Source organism: Anarhichas minor, unplaced genomic scaffold, assembly GCF_050575085.1.
Source record: "Anarhichas minor isolate MPS153535 unplaced genomic scaffold, ASM5057508v1 ptg000005l, whole genome shotgun sequence".
Classification (NCBI taxonomy): Eukaryota; Metazoa; Chordata; class Actinopteri; order Perciformes; family Anarhichadidae; genus Anarhichas; species Anarhichas minor.
The window spans coordinates 868,629-884,094 of NW_027466451.1; the positions used below are offsets into that span (position 1 = coordinate 868,629).

The following is a 15,466-nucleotide window of genomic DNA, read 5'->3' on the forward strand; positions in this document are numbered from 1 at the left end:
CATGATAAAGTTTAGAGAATATTAATTGTTAACGCAAACATCAGGTCTTGCGAAGCTTTTAAAAAACAATTAAAAATTAAAAATAGGAGACGTTCAGTTAACTGACTGAACTAAAGGGGGAAATAAGGGAAACTGCTAAATTGACCATAACTGTTGTGAAACTCCACAGTTTCACACTTTTGGAGTTTCACATCCACGTGAGTGGTTTCAAGGCTCCGTGGTGACTCGTCAGTGAGGGGAAGCAAGTCGGGAAAACGTGCGTTGACTTCAGTCCAGCCAGCGTCTGTCCCTTTCTCCCCTATAATGCTTCTACCTCTCCAACCCTTTAACCTTTCCCAGAATCTGGAATCTCCCGTCTCAGACACGGGTCTGCTCACCCCAATATGGAGGACCATATTTAATTCATTAATAACCAATTGCACAATAAAAAAGGCATTATTGAATCGGTTCAATCTACAAATAAATAGACTAAATTACAGTGTACGGAACTTTTATATATTTTAGAGGACAATACAAAGGAATTATTAAAAATAATTAACATATATATAATATGTATCCACCAATAATTAGTTAACATTAAGAAGGGGTTTACAAAACAATATAGAACAAAAATGTATTCATCAATAAATAATCTAGTTGGCAATGAAGTTGAAACAAATAACTGGATTCACAAATTGAATTAAGATTTCAGATTTTAATCAGGCACTGCATTCCCATTTCCCCAGATCTGCTCATTTAGTTTCATCTTTTGGCCTCTCCAGTTAGGCTCTGTCTGACACTTTTTGCCTTGTGCTGGTAAAAAAAGAGTAAAAACAATGCAAATTAACCATGGGGTGTAACAAGCTTTCTCTGATTGGCTCCTGGTCCACTACTGCGTGGAGAAGGCCATCTTTTCCACTTACTATTTCCACAAATTTTGTTTAGATTTCTGAATAAAAACATTTTTTGTCTGTAATACATACATTTTAAGTAATCCAGCAGCAAGTGAGATAGTTTACAGAATCTTCCAATCATCTGACGCGCCTATCACACGTTCAAGTGTGCAGAGTATTTTGATTATATTATCAAGTACATCACTGCATGATAAAGTTTAGAGAATATTAATTGTTAACGCAAACATCAGGTCTTGCGAAGCTTTTAAAAAAAAAATAAAAAATAGGAGACGTTCAGTTAACTGACTGAACTAAAGGGGGAAATAAGGGAAACTCCTAAATTGACCATAACTGTTGTGAAACTCCACAGTTTCACACTTCTAGAGTTTCACATCCACTTGAGTGGTTTCAAGGCTCCGTGGTGACTCGTCAGTGAGGGGAAAATGTGCGTTGACTTCAGTCCCACCAGCGTCTGTCCCTGTCAGTCCACCACTCATCTCTCCAACTGTAAACATGCTGCTCCTGCTGCTGCTGCTCTCATCAGTGAGTTTGATATCCTACTCAATAACATGCTAATGCTAATAGCACTTTTTTTGGTTGTTTTTATCAGTGCAGTCTCTTTACTGTCCTTGTAAACCTGCTGTATACAACATCAGTGTTTTTCTTACTCGCATGCAACTGCAGGGTGACGTCCGGGCCCAGCGTGTGTCGGGCCAGAGGAAGAACGGCTCGTGTGTTTGCCAGGTGAACCCCGCCAAGTGGTCATTCCCCGCTGTGAATTACGAGGCCGCACTGCAGCAGGTTCAGTCCTGTGAAGGATCTCTGAGCAGCCTGCAGGAACAGGTGAGAACTAAGCAGCACTTTTTTTTTCAGTAATAAAATGTTGTAAAAACCAGGCTATGAATGATATATGGGACAATAGCCCCGCCCTTCCCTACTAAGAGGGCATAATGAGGCAAACCTCTTTGCACTTTCCTTGATGCCCCAACATGCAGGCAGATCAACAAGCTTTTTCTAGTTATTTTGTTCTCATAGTAGTTTTGTGTCTCTAGTCGTTTTATGTTTCTTTGTGGTAATTTTGTCTCTTTGTAGTTGTTTTGTGTCTCTCAACTGCTTGCATCTCTTTGTAGTTGTTTTGCATGTCTTCGTAGTCTTTTTGTGTCTCTAGTTCTTTTGTGTTACTTTTGTGTCTTTATATTTGTTTTGTGCCTGGCCATGACTCTTAGCAGTCGTTTTATGTTTCTTTGTGGTCATTTTATGTCTCTTTGTAGTTGTTTTGTGTCTCAATGCAGTCGTTTTGTGTCTCTCAGCTGCTTGCATCTCTTTGTAGTCTTTTCGTGTCTCTAGTCGTTTTGTGTTTCTTTGTGTTACTTTTGCGTCTTTATATTTGTTTTGTGCCTGTCCATGAGCAGGCGATTTATGTTTCTTTGTGGTCATTTTGTGTCTCTTCATGGTTCATACTTGTCTCTTTGGGACGTTTTGTAGCTGAAGGTCAGAGGGGCCCCTGACACTTAGGGCCCCTGGGCCTGTGCCCTGTAGCCCAGTTCAGTAATCCATAGTAGCCTACAGTACCTAATGAAAATGAGGAAAAGAAGAACATTTCAGTACACTATTTGAACCTGGAATCGTGAAAACACATTCAGAGTCCCTATCTGTGTCTCCCTGCAGGTGGAGTTGTCCAACAGGCGTCTCCCTCAGATCCAGGCTCTGATAACGAACGTGACGGAGCGGTTGAAGCCTCACCAGTACCTGCACAACCATGGCCTTTACACAGACTTGCCTCTGCACCTGCTGGGCCAGGAGCTCAGCCAACTGGAGACTGACATTGGGGCCATCCACAGCCAGTTAAACAACGGCCAAACAACGAAACTCTCCAAAGAGGTACCGCAGAACATGAGTGACAATAGTTATTATTTCTAAAGTTGCAGAGCATCGTCCACATGAGTAACATGATGTGAAACTCTATGTTCCATCAGCAAATAGCAATATGATACAGCAAAGAATCATATTGCTAAAATAAGAATGCTGCATTATGTTAGTGTAATGTCATGGGTACAATACAGAAATAATAGAGAACACAACTGAAATTATTCATTTCAATTCCTCAAAAAAAAGGTACTTGTGGCAAAATGATTGAAAGCACTAACTCGTGTAGTAATCTATTGACCAGGTATGCCGAACCATAAGCACATTATCTGCTTTACACTTAGTTTGAAATTTATACGGTTAGCTCCTTTAGACACGTCATTGAAAGCTAAAAGCCTCTGTGTGCTATGAAATATAGGTTGATACTTAGCACATCGGTGTTCACTTGGTATATGGACAGAGCTATTTATTTGGTGTTTGGGTGTAAAGTTGTGATTCAAAAATGCCATTTTTAGAAGAGTTTATATAGTTTGGAATGAAGTGTTGCTTTTGCAAGAGTTATGTATGTATGTAGTTTTGACGAAGAGGGCCCTAATTGCCAATTTGTGTTTCAACAGTAACAGTATGTGTAAAATGTTGTAAATGTGTGTGTGTGTGTGTGTGTGTGTGTGTGTGTGTTAGGTGGCTAAACTGCGTACAGCTGTAGACAGGATGCAGATGTCAGACACAATTAACATGAAGACTGTCAAAGAGACATTGCGCAACCTGAAGAACAGTGCTGAGTCCTGCAAGTCCATCCCCAAAGACTTCAGAGGCAAGTATACTCTGTGTGTGTGTGTGTGTGTGTGTGTGTGTGTGTGTGTGTGTGTGTGTGTGTGTGTGTGTGTGTGTGTGTGTTTGTAGTAATTTAATGTATGAAAATTGCAATTGATTTTGCCTTATTTGTCAAACAACTGAACAAATATTTTTGCATTGATTAAATGGTAATTTTGTATGGAACGATTTTCAAAAATGCAATTTGAAACTGAACATCCTCTACATTTTAATTATTATTCTCAAACTATGTGGTAGCATCTTATGAGGGATCCACAAGGCTCGGAAAAAATACTTCGCCCCCTGAGACTTTACAAATTCCCTTTTTGGTTTCCCATTAATTACTTAGACTGTGGCTGCCCACCAAAGTCTATTTTGTCCAGCCACAGTTTAATAATGAACCAAAAATATTCTTACACTTCTCAACAGGGAAGGCTGGCCGGCGGGTCCCTTTTCTTAAGCAGCGGTGCGGCGATATCTGCGCGTGTTTGTTTGTTCGTGTTTCAAGACCCATCTTGAAACACGAACCCCGTCTTGTTTACCATGCTTTGTGGGTGTGACTTTTTTGACGTGTCATCACCGATGTGTTTGATTAAATGATTTACGAGAGCACAGTGTGTAAATACTCTGTTACAAGTAAAAGTCCTTCATTCAAAATATTACTTAATAAAAGTAAAAAAAGATTCCGATCAAAATACTTAAAGTACCAAAAGTAAAAGTAAACTCATTTGCAGAATGGCCCATTCCAAATAATATATTCACGGTAGGCCTATAACATTGTATTATAAATATTGATGCATCAATGTGTTCAATGTCATCACTTTAATGTAGCAGCTGAAAGGTGTCTATTTTAACACTTAATAATGATGATATATACTACTTGATAATAGAATATCATTTATTAGTTGATTTGTATTTTGTATATTGTATTCTGATTCTGAATCTGTAAAGTAGCCTAACTAGTAACTATTATTGTCGAATAAATGTTATAAAGTTACATAAAATGGAAATACTCAAGTAAAGTAAAAGTACCTCAAAATTGTAATTGAGCAAATGTACTTAGTAGCATACCACCACTCCTTGAGAACAGAATTGTTTACAAGAGCACAAAGTTCTTCATAGATCTAGCATTTTAATTTTGCTCTCAAAGTGCACCCGATTGATTAAACTTTGTAAAGTTTAGTACATTTTCCACGCCCATAGTTGCCAGTAGCTCCTCACAGGACTCTCAATTGGTCCGTGCTCTGTCTTACTGGGCACAAACTCTTTACTTAAAGCCCGACAGGATGGATTTTCGTTTTATATATGATCCCGCATTTTTCTTGCATGTTGCGGGAATCCAGCTACCATTGCAAATAATTCTGAAAATATGCTAGCCTCAGGGGAAAAAAAGCATCCACTAAACTCTCCCAGTGACTCGTGCTTTTTTTTTTAGACACTGGCGACTCATTAGCGTCTTGTGTCCCTGTGTTGGCTACCCTTACTCTAGGCCAGTGATTCTCAACTGGTGGGTCGCGGACCCATATTCAGTTTGTCGCGGGCCTTTGCCTGGAAAAAAAAAAAATCCTGTGCTTTTATTTTCAAGGGGATTTATTATGCAGTGGAGTGCCCTCTATTCACACTTCTTAACAATATTTGGCGTTAATGCCTTGTAATGCTAATATCAGCAGAAGATAAACTGAAAACTAACCCTCTGTCAAATGACACTTATAAGTAGGCGAAATGAAGACATGTTGGATGACATCAAACAACAGACCACAGCTCGAATGACGCAAGTGGTCATTTTGCATTACAAATGGACGAATCTACAGACATAACAAACAAAGCAGTTTTACTCGTTTACGTGAAACATGTGTGGGATGGGGACTGACAGGAACCATATCTATGTACAAGAGAGCTCCCTATACTACGACTGCAGAAGACATTTTCAGCTCAGGTTCAAACTGCACCATCTTTTCATTAAATAAATTTGAAAAGTTGAAAATTGTCCTCGATTTGGGTCGCGGCTTGTCATTAAGGGGTGATGGTGGGTCCCGCAGCCAGAAAAGTTGAGAACTACTGCTCTAGACTGCACTCTGCATTTACCTTCTCGCCTCTCTCTGTTTCCAGGCCGGGAAAGGAACTGCCTCAAGGGCCTGATCTCCAACATTAGCGATCCTGTCATGACTAAGGTTAGTCCCCATGGCAAGAGCTACATCTCTGGTTCGTGGGGAAAGCAGGCCCAGATGGACAGCGAGGGACAGAAGAACAGCTACTGGGTTCAGCCTCTGCTCAACAGCCACATCTGGGGCAACACCCTGCGACTATACCAAACATACAAAGACTTCATGGCCTCCGCCAACCACAGGGACTTCACCGTGGCTCCATCCTTCACTCACGTCAACACCATTGAGGGTCCCAGTGCCATCCTATACGGCGAAGCGCTGTACTATCACTGCTACCGCTCTGCAGATGTCTGCCGCTATGACTTGAACAGCAGCACCGTCCAGCGGGTGACCCTTCCGGGCATCGGCGTGGGTTTTAACAACAAGTTCCCGTATTGTTACTATGACTGCCGCGCCAATAGTGATGTGGATGTGGAGGCAGATGAGTTGGGACTATGGGCCCTGTATGCCGCCGTCGGTAACCATGGTAATCTAGTGGTGAGCCGGTTGGTTTGGGACGGCAAGGCCAAGACGCTCAATGTCACACAGACGTGGGAGACGAGGCTGTTCAAGAAGGCGGTGAGCAATGCTTTCATGGTGTGCGGCGTGCTGTATGCCACTCGGTATGTGGACGAATACCGCGAAGAGGTGTTCTATGCCTTCGACACAGCAACAGGCAAAGAGGACAACACACTAAAACTGCCGCTAGAGAAGGTGGCTAAAGGAGTGGCCAGCCTGAGCTATAACCCCATCAACAGGCAGATCTACATGTACAACGATGGATATCTACTGGCCTACCAGGCACACTTCGACACTTTGTGATTCAATCACTCAAACCACTTGCAGAGTGGGTGTCACGGTTGGGTTTTGCTACGTGTGTTTGTGTGTGTGTGTGTCTCTCCTGATCATGCTCATTCTCTCCACCTGTGCCAAATCACCTGCCCCTGGTTTTTCCCTCTGCAAATCCCACTCATTTCCACTCACCTGCCGGCAATCCGCTCATCACCCCTCACATACTTATACTCCCCTGCTTGCCCTGTTCCAGTTGCCGGATTATCATTTGTTCCTTTTCCCTTCCCGTGGACTCTTCGCTCTCCTGTGGTTATTCCCTCGTGTTGACCCTCTGCGCCCCACGGTTTGTGTCTGTGCTTTTGGTGACCAAGCCCTTTTGTGACTTTGTCTTTTATTTTCAGTTTGGATTTTTCTCACTCCCTATTGGAGTTGTTTTTGGATTCTATTTTTGTTTGCTTGATGCCCAGTAAAGAGCCTTGCAATTCACCTCACCTTGTGTCCTGTGTCTAAGTCTGCGCCTGAGTCTCTGATCCACTCCTAATCCCACACTGTGAACCGTCACATTCGGTCTGGGACACATTTGACCACATTTCTTTTGTAGTGTACACACTCCCGATGCTTCCCCCGACACGGACCAAACAGGAAACTACGTTCCTGTTTCTCATCTGGGTTCTAAAATTCCATCAGCTGGATTTGTCCACGATGGCTGAACATTTAAAAAAGTCCATAGATATACAGTATAAAGAGTGGATCAAAGTCTGTATTGTTTTGATTTCTTTTTCTTTTAATTTCCAGCAGACTAGGAACAGGAAGTGCATTGCTGCTGGTTAAAAACAGCGACGCATTTGGTCTTTGCAAAACTGAAAATGATGTGCGTGTTTATTTGCATAAAGAGCGGGGATATGTAATCCATTCACTGGAGATGCATTCTAATATCAGGTGTGAACTGTTGTCCACATTTGACTGGATCACTAGACGCTTGTTAATGCCAGATGAAAACGGGGCCGATATCAAATCAGGTGCTTCATATTGTAAGGATTTGTAGGGCATATCACTGTGTGTTATAACAAATGTTTGTCATGTAAATTTAAGAAAGCTGGAAAATCAATGAAAAAAAACAAATAAAAACTGAAATAAACTTTGGTAGGACTTTTTCCAAAACCAAATTTTTGATTAATTTGTGATACTACATTGATCCCGGAAGGGGAAATTTGTCTCTGCATTTGACCCATCCCTATATAGGGAGCAGTGGGCTGCCAATGACAGGCGCCCGGGGAGCCTAAATATGATTATGTCAGGGCTCCAGTTATGCTTGGCAGCTCTGTGACAATTTACAATGAACAATTAACAATGAAAAATATATACCAGTAAATGTCTTCACTTAAATAAAAAAAAAATATGATCTCGGGAAAAAAGGGACATGTGGGGACAGGAGTCAAGTAGTTAGCGTAAGGCTGCATATTATCTGTAAGCTACATCCTGGGATGTGATTTTGTTCCAGCTCTATTTACTTAGAGGCCTGCAGTCTGTAAGCAGTATATGTCTTGGTGCAAGTATACATTATTTACACTGACGGATTTTATCCTGTGAATCCAGTGTTTTCTTACTTTGTTGGAACAAAATCTCTGGGCTCCATTTTCGTGTACTGAGGTTATTTCCTCTTGGCGATGCCAATCCAGTCGCTAATTTCTTGGTACCAAGAATGCCCTGCTGTGAGCAGGTCGACAGCTCAGTTCACCTGTGTTCCATATTTTGTCACTTTATTGAAAACACATCCATATACATTTCTCTAAATCACACAACCCCCATTGTTCCTGTTTTGTTTGTGTAACCAGGTTTCTTTAGGTTTCAAGGCTTTGTGAGACTGCACTCATGCAACGTGAGAGGTGATTCAGAGACCTTTGTGCCACGAGTTTACAACTTTTGGCAGCGTCTTGGTGAGTTTTGATGAGTTAAGCTAGCATGCTAACTGTATTAGCTACGTTGTCCTTCGACGTGAGGGCATTGATATGTGAAGCTGGCGCTAAAACGACTGCTGTGAAATGGAGAGTGTTACATGTTTACTTAAAGCAGCATATTTTTGCATTGATAATTTACTGAAAAATGTGGATATGGTTGTAGCAAACTTATTTGATTTTAGTTGTTCGGCTACTTTTGTTGAGACTATCTTAAAAACATGAATGTGAAGTTGGTAAAATGATTATTGTTGTTGTAACTCAGTTAATGATTTAAAAGAGAAACATGTTTAATCCATGGTTAAATAGTTTAAAAATACATCCTAATAGTTTTAAGAAGGATAAAATGCTCCATGTGATACTTGATGTGTATTATTTTGAGAAGTTTGATATGTAATTCATTATGGCCATAACATGGCCATAACATAAATTAGAATTGCATGATCGTAACAGCCTTGTCTTATACAGGCTAGGTTTTTGAAGTTCCCTGGATACCTTTGAGACTGGATATGGAACTCTTCCTGACGAGGAAGATGGCGAGCCACCACTGAACTGATCATCTCCTTACCTCGAGGAGTAGGATCAAGATTTTCTTTGTTGCTGAGGAGAAAACAAGCGTCTCTTCGTTTCTCACCACCTGAGTGCACCAGTGTGGTAGGATTAAGAAAGCAACACATTTTACGAATTTGACTTATTCTTTTGACTTTGGAACTGAAACTGACTGTTGAATAGTTGAACTGACTGAATAAGGAAACAAGGAAGGAGCTTAAACGCGAAAGGAACAAACTGAAGGAACACTGCATCTCAGAGACACTTTTACACATTTCAATGGATATGTGCTGAGTTATCTGATTGAGAAGAGCATTGTAAATTTTGTATAAGATGTGAATTTTATTTTTATCTTCACAAGGTTCAATATAACCTTTTAAATCAAACCATTCTGTGGCTCCAGTTATTTGTGTGTCTATTATTGGCTATAAACCTCTCCCTATGAACCTAGGTCCTGGTCCAACAAATAATTTGAGTATACCTGCAGATACTAAGAGGGTTACATTTGTCTTTCTGCTTTTCTTCTACATTTTTTGAAAAATAAATGTTCTCGTTAATCAGTGTGCTATATCAACATTAATGTTAATTATGACACCAAATCAAAATTAAATCCCCACCGGATCTGCAATATATTCCATATAGCAACATTTTCAAAAATATTTTTCTCCCATAATCTGAATGTTGTAATAACATATGAGAGCATTATACAAGAAGGCTGCCTTCCTTATTTTTTTTTTACTGCTTTACAGACAAGACTGAGATACTCTTAGTTAGTCCTGAAAGTCAGAGACAGGAAATGTATTCACACTTGGCATCGCTGTCTCTGAAATATAATGAACAAGTCATGACATATTGGCATTATTTAAGATACTGATCTCAATTGGGGAAAATCACACAAATTTAATCAGAACAGCGTTCTATCAATTAACAATGTATCAAATCTTAGAGCATTCATATATCAAACTGACTGGTTCATGCATTTATCTCAAGCAGGTTGGACAACTGTATTTGTAGAATTATTCAAACAGACAGTATTATCTAAATAGTCGACTCCAGCTCGTTCAAAATGCAGTGGCCAGAGTCCTGGCATGTACATGAACATTTGAACATATTACTTTTGCTGGTAATGAAATCACTTCAATGGCTCCTGGTACAACACAGAATCACATTCAAAACCCTGGTAATAGTCAGACCTTGATCTGGCCTCTCACGTCATCTGGCAGAGGTCCTCTAGCTGTACCAAGAATTCGATCCAGTGTGTGTGTATTACTCACTATGTCGGGGAATAAATCTTTTCACACAGTTACATTGTGGGGACTCACCTGCCTTTTGGGGAATAAAAATGCACATCCCAGTAACCCCCCATAAATCTTTTACATTTTAGGGTGGAGACTTGGTTTAAGGTTAAGGTAAGTATGCCAATATTTCATTATTTTGTCTTTGAAGGAGCAGTGTGTATGATATAGCACTATCTAGTGGTGAGGTTGCATATTGTAGCTAAACAAATATTCCAAGTGTGTCGGAGAACTGCAGTGGCCTTCATGTAACGTAAAAATGCAAAAGGCTCTCTGTACAGCCAGTGTTTGGTTTGTTCGTTCTGGGTTGCTGTAGAAACATAGCGGTGGGCAGGGGCGTCGTTAGGCCTATGTTCTTCAGCCCCCCCAAATAATTTGGCATTATTGGCTTTAAAAATTGGTGATGTCATTAAATTAAACTATTGCTTCTCACATGGACAAGTTATTGTTGGAATGCTGTTAAGCATTCCAACAATTGTTCTTCAAATCTTTATACTTCTTTATATTATTGTTGGAATGCTGTTAAGCATTCCAACTATTGTTATCCTAATTGTTGAAATGCTGTTAAGCATTCCAACTATTGTTATCCTAATCTTTATTGTTGGAATGCTGTTAAGTACGACTATTAGTACGACTACAGCTATTAGTACGACTGCTACTAGTACTACTACTACTGCTATTACTGCTACTTCAAATACTGCCATTACTATTACTACTACTACTACTTATACTACTACTGTTATATTAAATACTACGACCACTACTACAGCTATTACTACTACTACCGATACTACTACTTCTTCTAAATACTAATACTTCTACTTCTAATGATACTTCTACTACAACTACAACTTCTAGTACTACTAATACTACAAATATCACTACTGCTGACATTTTTTAAGCCACAGAAACCGTTCGAATATCAAAATGTTCAGCTCTTTCAGGAGAGGGGTGCTTTGACTTTTCATATTTGTAATCTTTTAACTTTTTGAAATATTAAGCTATTTGCAATTTTCTTTTGAATGGGATCTCTATGGAGAAAATCTTCAAATCCTGTTAAACTTCTTCAACTTTCAAAGCCTTCTCATACTTTCAGCTACATATGACTTCATATTTGTAATCTTTCAACTTTTTGAATTATTAAGCTTTTTGCAATTTGTTTTTAATTGGATATCTATTTTCAGCAATGTTTTTGAGATTCATTTCAGCTTTCAGCATTCCAACGCATTTTCAGCAGGAAATGCATTTTCTAGTTGTTGGAATGCTGTTAAGCATTCCAACTATTGTTCTTCAAATCTTTATACTTCTTCTTATTGTTGGAATGCTGTTAAGCATTCCAACTATTGTTCTTCAAATCTTTATACTTCTTCTTATTTTTATATTTCTTCCGTACGCTTTTTGAAACTCTTCTGCTCCTTCATATTTTAAGCCACAGAAACCGTTCAACTATCAAAATGTTCAGCTCTTTCAGCAGAGGGGTGCTATGACTTTTCATATTTCTAACCTTTAAACTTTATGAATTATTAAGCTTTTTGCAATTTTTTTTTTGAATGGGTTTCTATGGAGAAAATGTTCAAATCCTCTTCAACTTTCAAATCCTTCTACTTCCTCATAATTTCAGCTACAGACACCATTTCAACTTTAAAATGTTGAGAAAACCCTGATCTATTGCCGCATTATTCAGCTTTTTGATATCTTTTATACTTTTTGAACTGCAGCAGTTTAACTTTTATGATTTTTTCAGTCCTTTTCTGACTTTATAATGGGTGTGTATTGCGCAGCTTAGAGTGCGTGATGTCACCGCTAGAGTGAAGAGCAGCTTGAGATTCTTGTGAAAAAAACATTTGTCTTTTGCCACTGTGTCCACAATCTTCACTCTTCATGCATAATTTCTGGATGTAGAAGTAGCTAATCTTGTCCTTGTCGTAGACAAATGACTGTGGAATCCCACAGATTTACACATTTGGCACAGAAGCCTGTAATTGAGAGGAAAACCAACTTTCTGCTCCATAGAGACCAATGTTAAATTTTGCTTCAAAAACATCTTCCACAGAACACGGTACCCCATTTCTAAATCGCCAGTTCAGCCACATTTGTTAAACTACAGACACAATTTTTACAGGATCTGTTCTTCAACTCATCCTTCCTCTCATTTATTAATATCGGAGCAATAGGAGCTACGGTTATGGGAGTTTTGAGGATTTGTTTGAGAGGTGTTTCCCTGTTTAATCTCCATGAAAAGGCTGCAAGGACACAGGTGTTTCTGATTAAGCTCATTAGTGATGTTGATAAACACAGACTCACAGACACACACGCACTCCTCTCTCTCTCTCTCTCTGTGTCTCTCTCTCTCTGTGTGTGTGTCTCTCTCTCTCTGTGTCTCTCTCTCATACAGTCATTCAGGTTCTTAGAGATCTTTAGAGGATCCCCCCCCCCCACACACACACCCCATTTTAAAATAAAAGCCCCACAGAATGAATTCTAACTGAAATGCTTATGATGAAGCCTGACATTTAATAACCTGTTTGTGTTTATCTAACATTATGAGTCCATCTCTTCTCCCCCCCCCCCCCACACCCCATTTCAAAATAAAAGCCCCACAGAGTGAATTCTAACTGAAATGCTTGTGATGAAGCCTGTCATTTAATAACCTGTTTGTGTTAATCTAACAATATGAGTCCATCTCCTCTCCCCTTCCCCACCCAGCCCCACCCTTTCAAAAATAAAAGCCCCATGGATTAACTGTATGTAAACATTAAGCTCAAAATTTGACTTTTTCAAATACTGCCATTACTATTACTACTACTACTACTGTTATATTATATACTATGACCACTACTACAGCTATTACTACTACTACTTCTACTACTTCTTCTAAATACTAATACTTCTACTACTAATGATACTTCTACTACAACTACAACTTCTACTACTACTACTACAAATATCACTACTGCTGACATTTTTTAAGCCACAGAAACCATTCGAATATCAAAATGTTCAGCTCTTTCAGGAGAGGGGTGATATTACTTTTCATATTTGTAATCTTTAAATTCTTTGAATTATTAAGCTATTTGCAATTTTCTTTTGAATGGGATCTCTATGGAGAAAATCTTCAAATCCTGTTAAACTTCTTCAACTTTCAGCTACATATGACTTCATATTTGTAATCTTTCAACTTTTTGAATTATTAAGCTTTTTGCAATTTTTTTAAAATTGGATATCTATTTTCAGCAATGTTTTTGAGATTCATTTCAGCTTTCAGCATTCCAACGCATTTTCAGCAGGAAATGCATTTTCTAGTTCTTCTTTATTTTATATTTCTTCCGTACGCTTTTTGAAACTCTTCTGCTCCTTCATATTTTAAGCTACAGAAACCGTTCAACTATCAAAATGTTCAGCTCTTTCAGCAGAGGGGTGCTATGACTTTTCATATTTCTAACCTTTAAACTTTATGAATTATTAAGCTTTTTGCAATTTTTTTTTTGAATGGGTTCCTATGGAGAAAATGTTCAAATCCTCTTCAACTTTCAAATCCTTCTACTTCCTCATACTTTCAGCTACAGACACCATTTCAACTTTAAAATGTTGAGAAAACCCTGATCTATTGCCGCATTATTCAGCTTTTTGATATCTTGTATACTTTTTGAACTGTCCCATTTTAACTTTTATGATTTTTTCAGTCCTTTTCTGACTTTATAATGGGTGTGTATTGCGCAGCTTAGAGTGCGTGATGTCACCGCTAGAGTGAAGAGCAGCTTGAGATTCTTGTGAAAAAAACATTTGTCTTTTGCCACTGTGTCCACAATCTTCACTCTTCATGCATCATTTCTGGATGTAGAAGTAGCTAATCTTGTCCTTGTCGTAGACAAATGACTGGAATCCCACAGATTTACACATTTGGCACAGAAGCCTGTAATTGAGAGGAAACCCAACTTTCTGCTCCATAGAGACCAATGTTAAATTTTGCTTCAAAAACATCTTCCACAGAACACGGTACCCCATTTCTAAATCGCCAGTTCAGCCACATTTATTACACTACAGACACAATTTTTACAGGATCTGTTCTTCAACTCATCCTTCCTCTCATTTATTAATATCGGAGCAATAGGAGCTACGGTTATGTGAGTTTTGAGGATTTGTTTGAGAGGTGTTTCCCTGTTTAATCTCCATGAAAAGGCTGCAAGGACACAGGTGTTTCTGATTAAGCTCATTAGTGATGTTGATAAACACACAGACTCACAAACACACGCACTCCTCTCTCTCTCTCTGTATGTCTCTCTCCCTCTATCTCTGTATGTCTCTCTCTCTCTGTGTGTATCTCTCATACAGTCATTCAGGTCTTACAGCTTTTTACAGGACTCCCCTCCCCCCACTCCATTTTAAAATAAAAGCCCCACAGAATGAATTCTAACTGAAATGCTTATGATGAAGCCTGACATTTAATAACCTGCTTGTGTTTATCTAACATTATAAGTCCATCCCCCCCACACCCCATTTCAAAATAAAAGCCCCACAGAGTGAATTCTAACTGGAATGCTTGTGATGAAGCCTGTCATTTAATAACCTCTATGTGTGTTTCATACTTTCTGATTCTGTCTCCTCCTCCACCCAGCCCCACCCTTTCAAAATAAAAGCCCCATGGATTAACTGTATGTAAACATTAAGCTCAAAATTAGACTTTTTCAAATACTGCCATTACTATTACTACTACTACTGTTATATTATATACTACGACCACTACTACAGCTATTACTACTACTACTTCTACTACTTCTTCTAAATACTAATACTTCTACTACTAATGATACTTCTACTACAACTACAACTTCTACGACTACTATTACAAATATCACTACTGCTACTACTTATTATAATGCTACTAATACTTCTACTACTAATAATACTTCTACTACAACTACAACTTCTAGTACTACTTCTACAAATATCACTACTGCTGACATTTTTTAAGCCACAGAAACCATTCGAATATCAAAATGTTCAGCTCTTTCAGGAGAGGGGTGATATGACTTTTCATATTTGTAATCTTTAAATTCTTTGAATTATTAAGCTATTTGCAATTTTCTTTTGAATGGGATCTCTATGGAGAAAATCTTCAAATCCTGTTAAACTTCTTCAACTTTCAAAGCCTTCTTCTCATACTTTCAGCTACATATGAC

At 38.9% G+C, this 15,466-nt stretch overlaps 1 protein-coding gene across 1 annotated transcript; it reads left to right on the plus strand.

Annotated features, from left to right (window-relative positions):
• The first annotated feature begins 1,303 nt into the window (after positions 1-1,303).
• LOC142931438 (olfactomedin-like) lies at positions 1,304-6,973 on the plus strand. The gene is made up of 5 exons (XM_076075349.1): positions 1,304-1,415; positions 1,557-1,715; positions 2,541-2,753; positions 3,420-3,552; positions 5,661-6,973. The coding sequence occupies exons 1-5, from the start codon at positions 1,386-1,388 to the stop codon at positions 6,515-6,517; spliced, it is 1,392 nt and encodes a 463-aa protein (XP_075931464.1). The 5' UTR covers positions 1,304-1,385; the 3' UTR covers positions 6,518-6,973.
• The last annotated feature ends 8,493 nt before the right edge of the window (positions 6,974-15,466 follow it).

Coding starts and splice junctions, on each gene's coding strand:
- LOC142931438 (XM_076075349.1), top strand. CDS start 1,386: ATGCTGCTCCTGCTGCTGCTGCTCTCATCA. Junction 1,416..1,556: donor TGCTGCTGCTGCTCTCATCA/GTGAGTTTGATA, acceptor ATGCAACTGCAG/GGTGACGTCCGGGCCCAGCG. Junction 3,553..5,660: donor CATCCCCAAAGACTTCAGAG/GCAAGTATACTC, acceptor CTCTGTTTCCAG/GCCGGGAAAGGAACTGCCTC.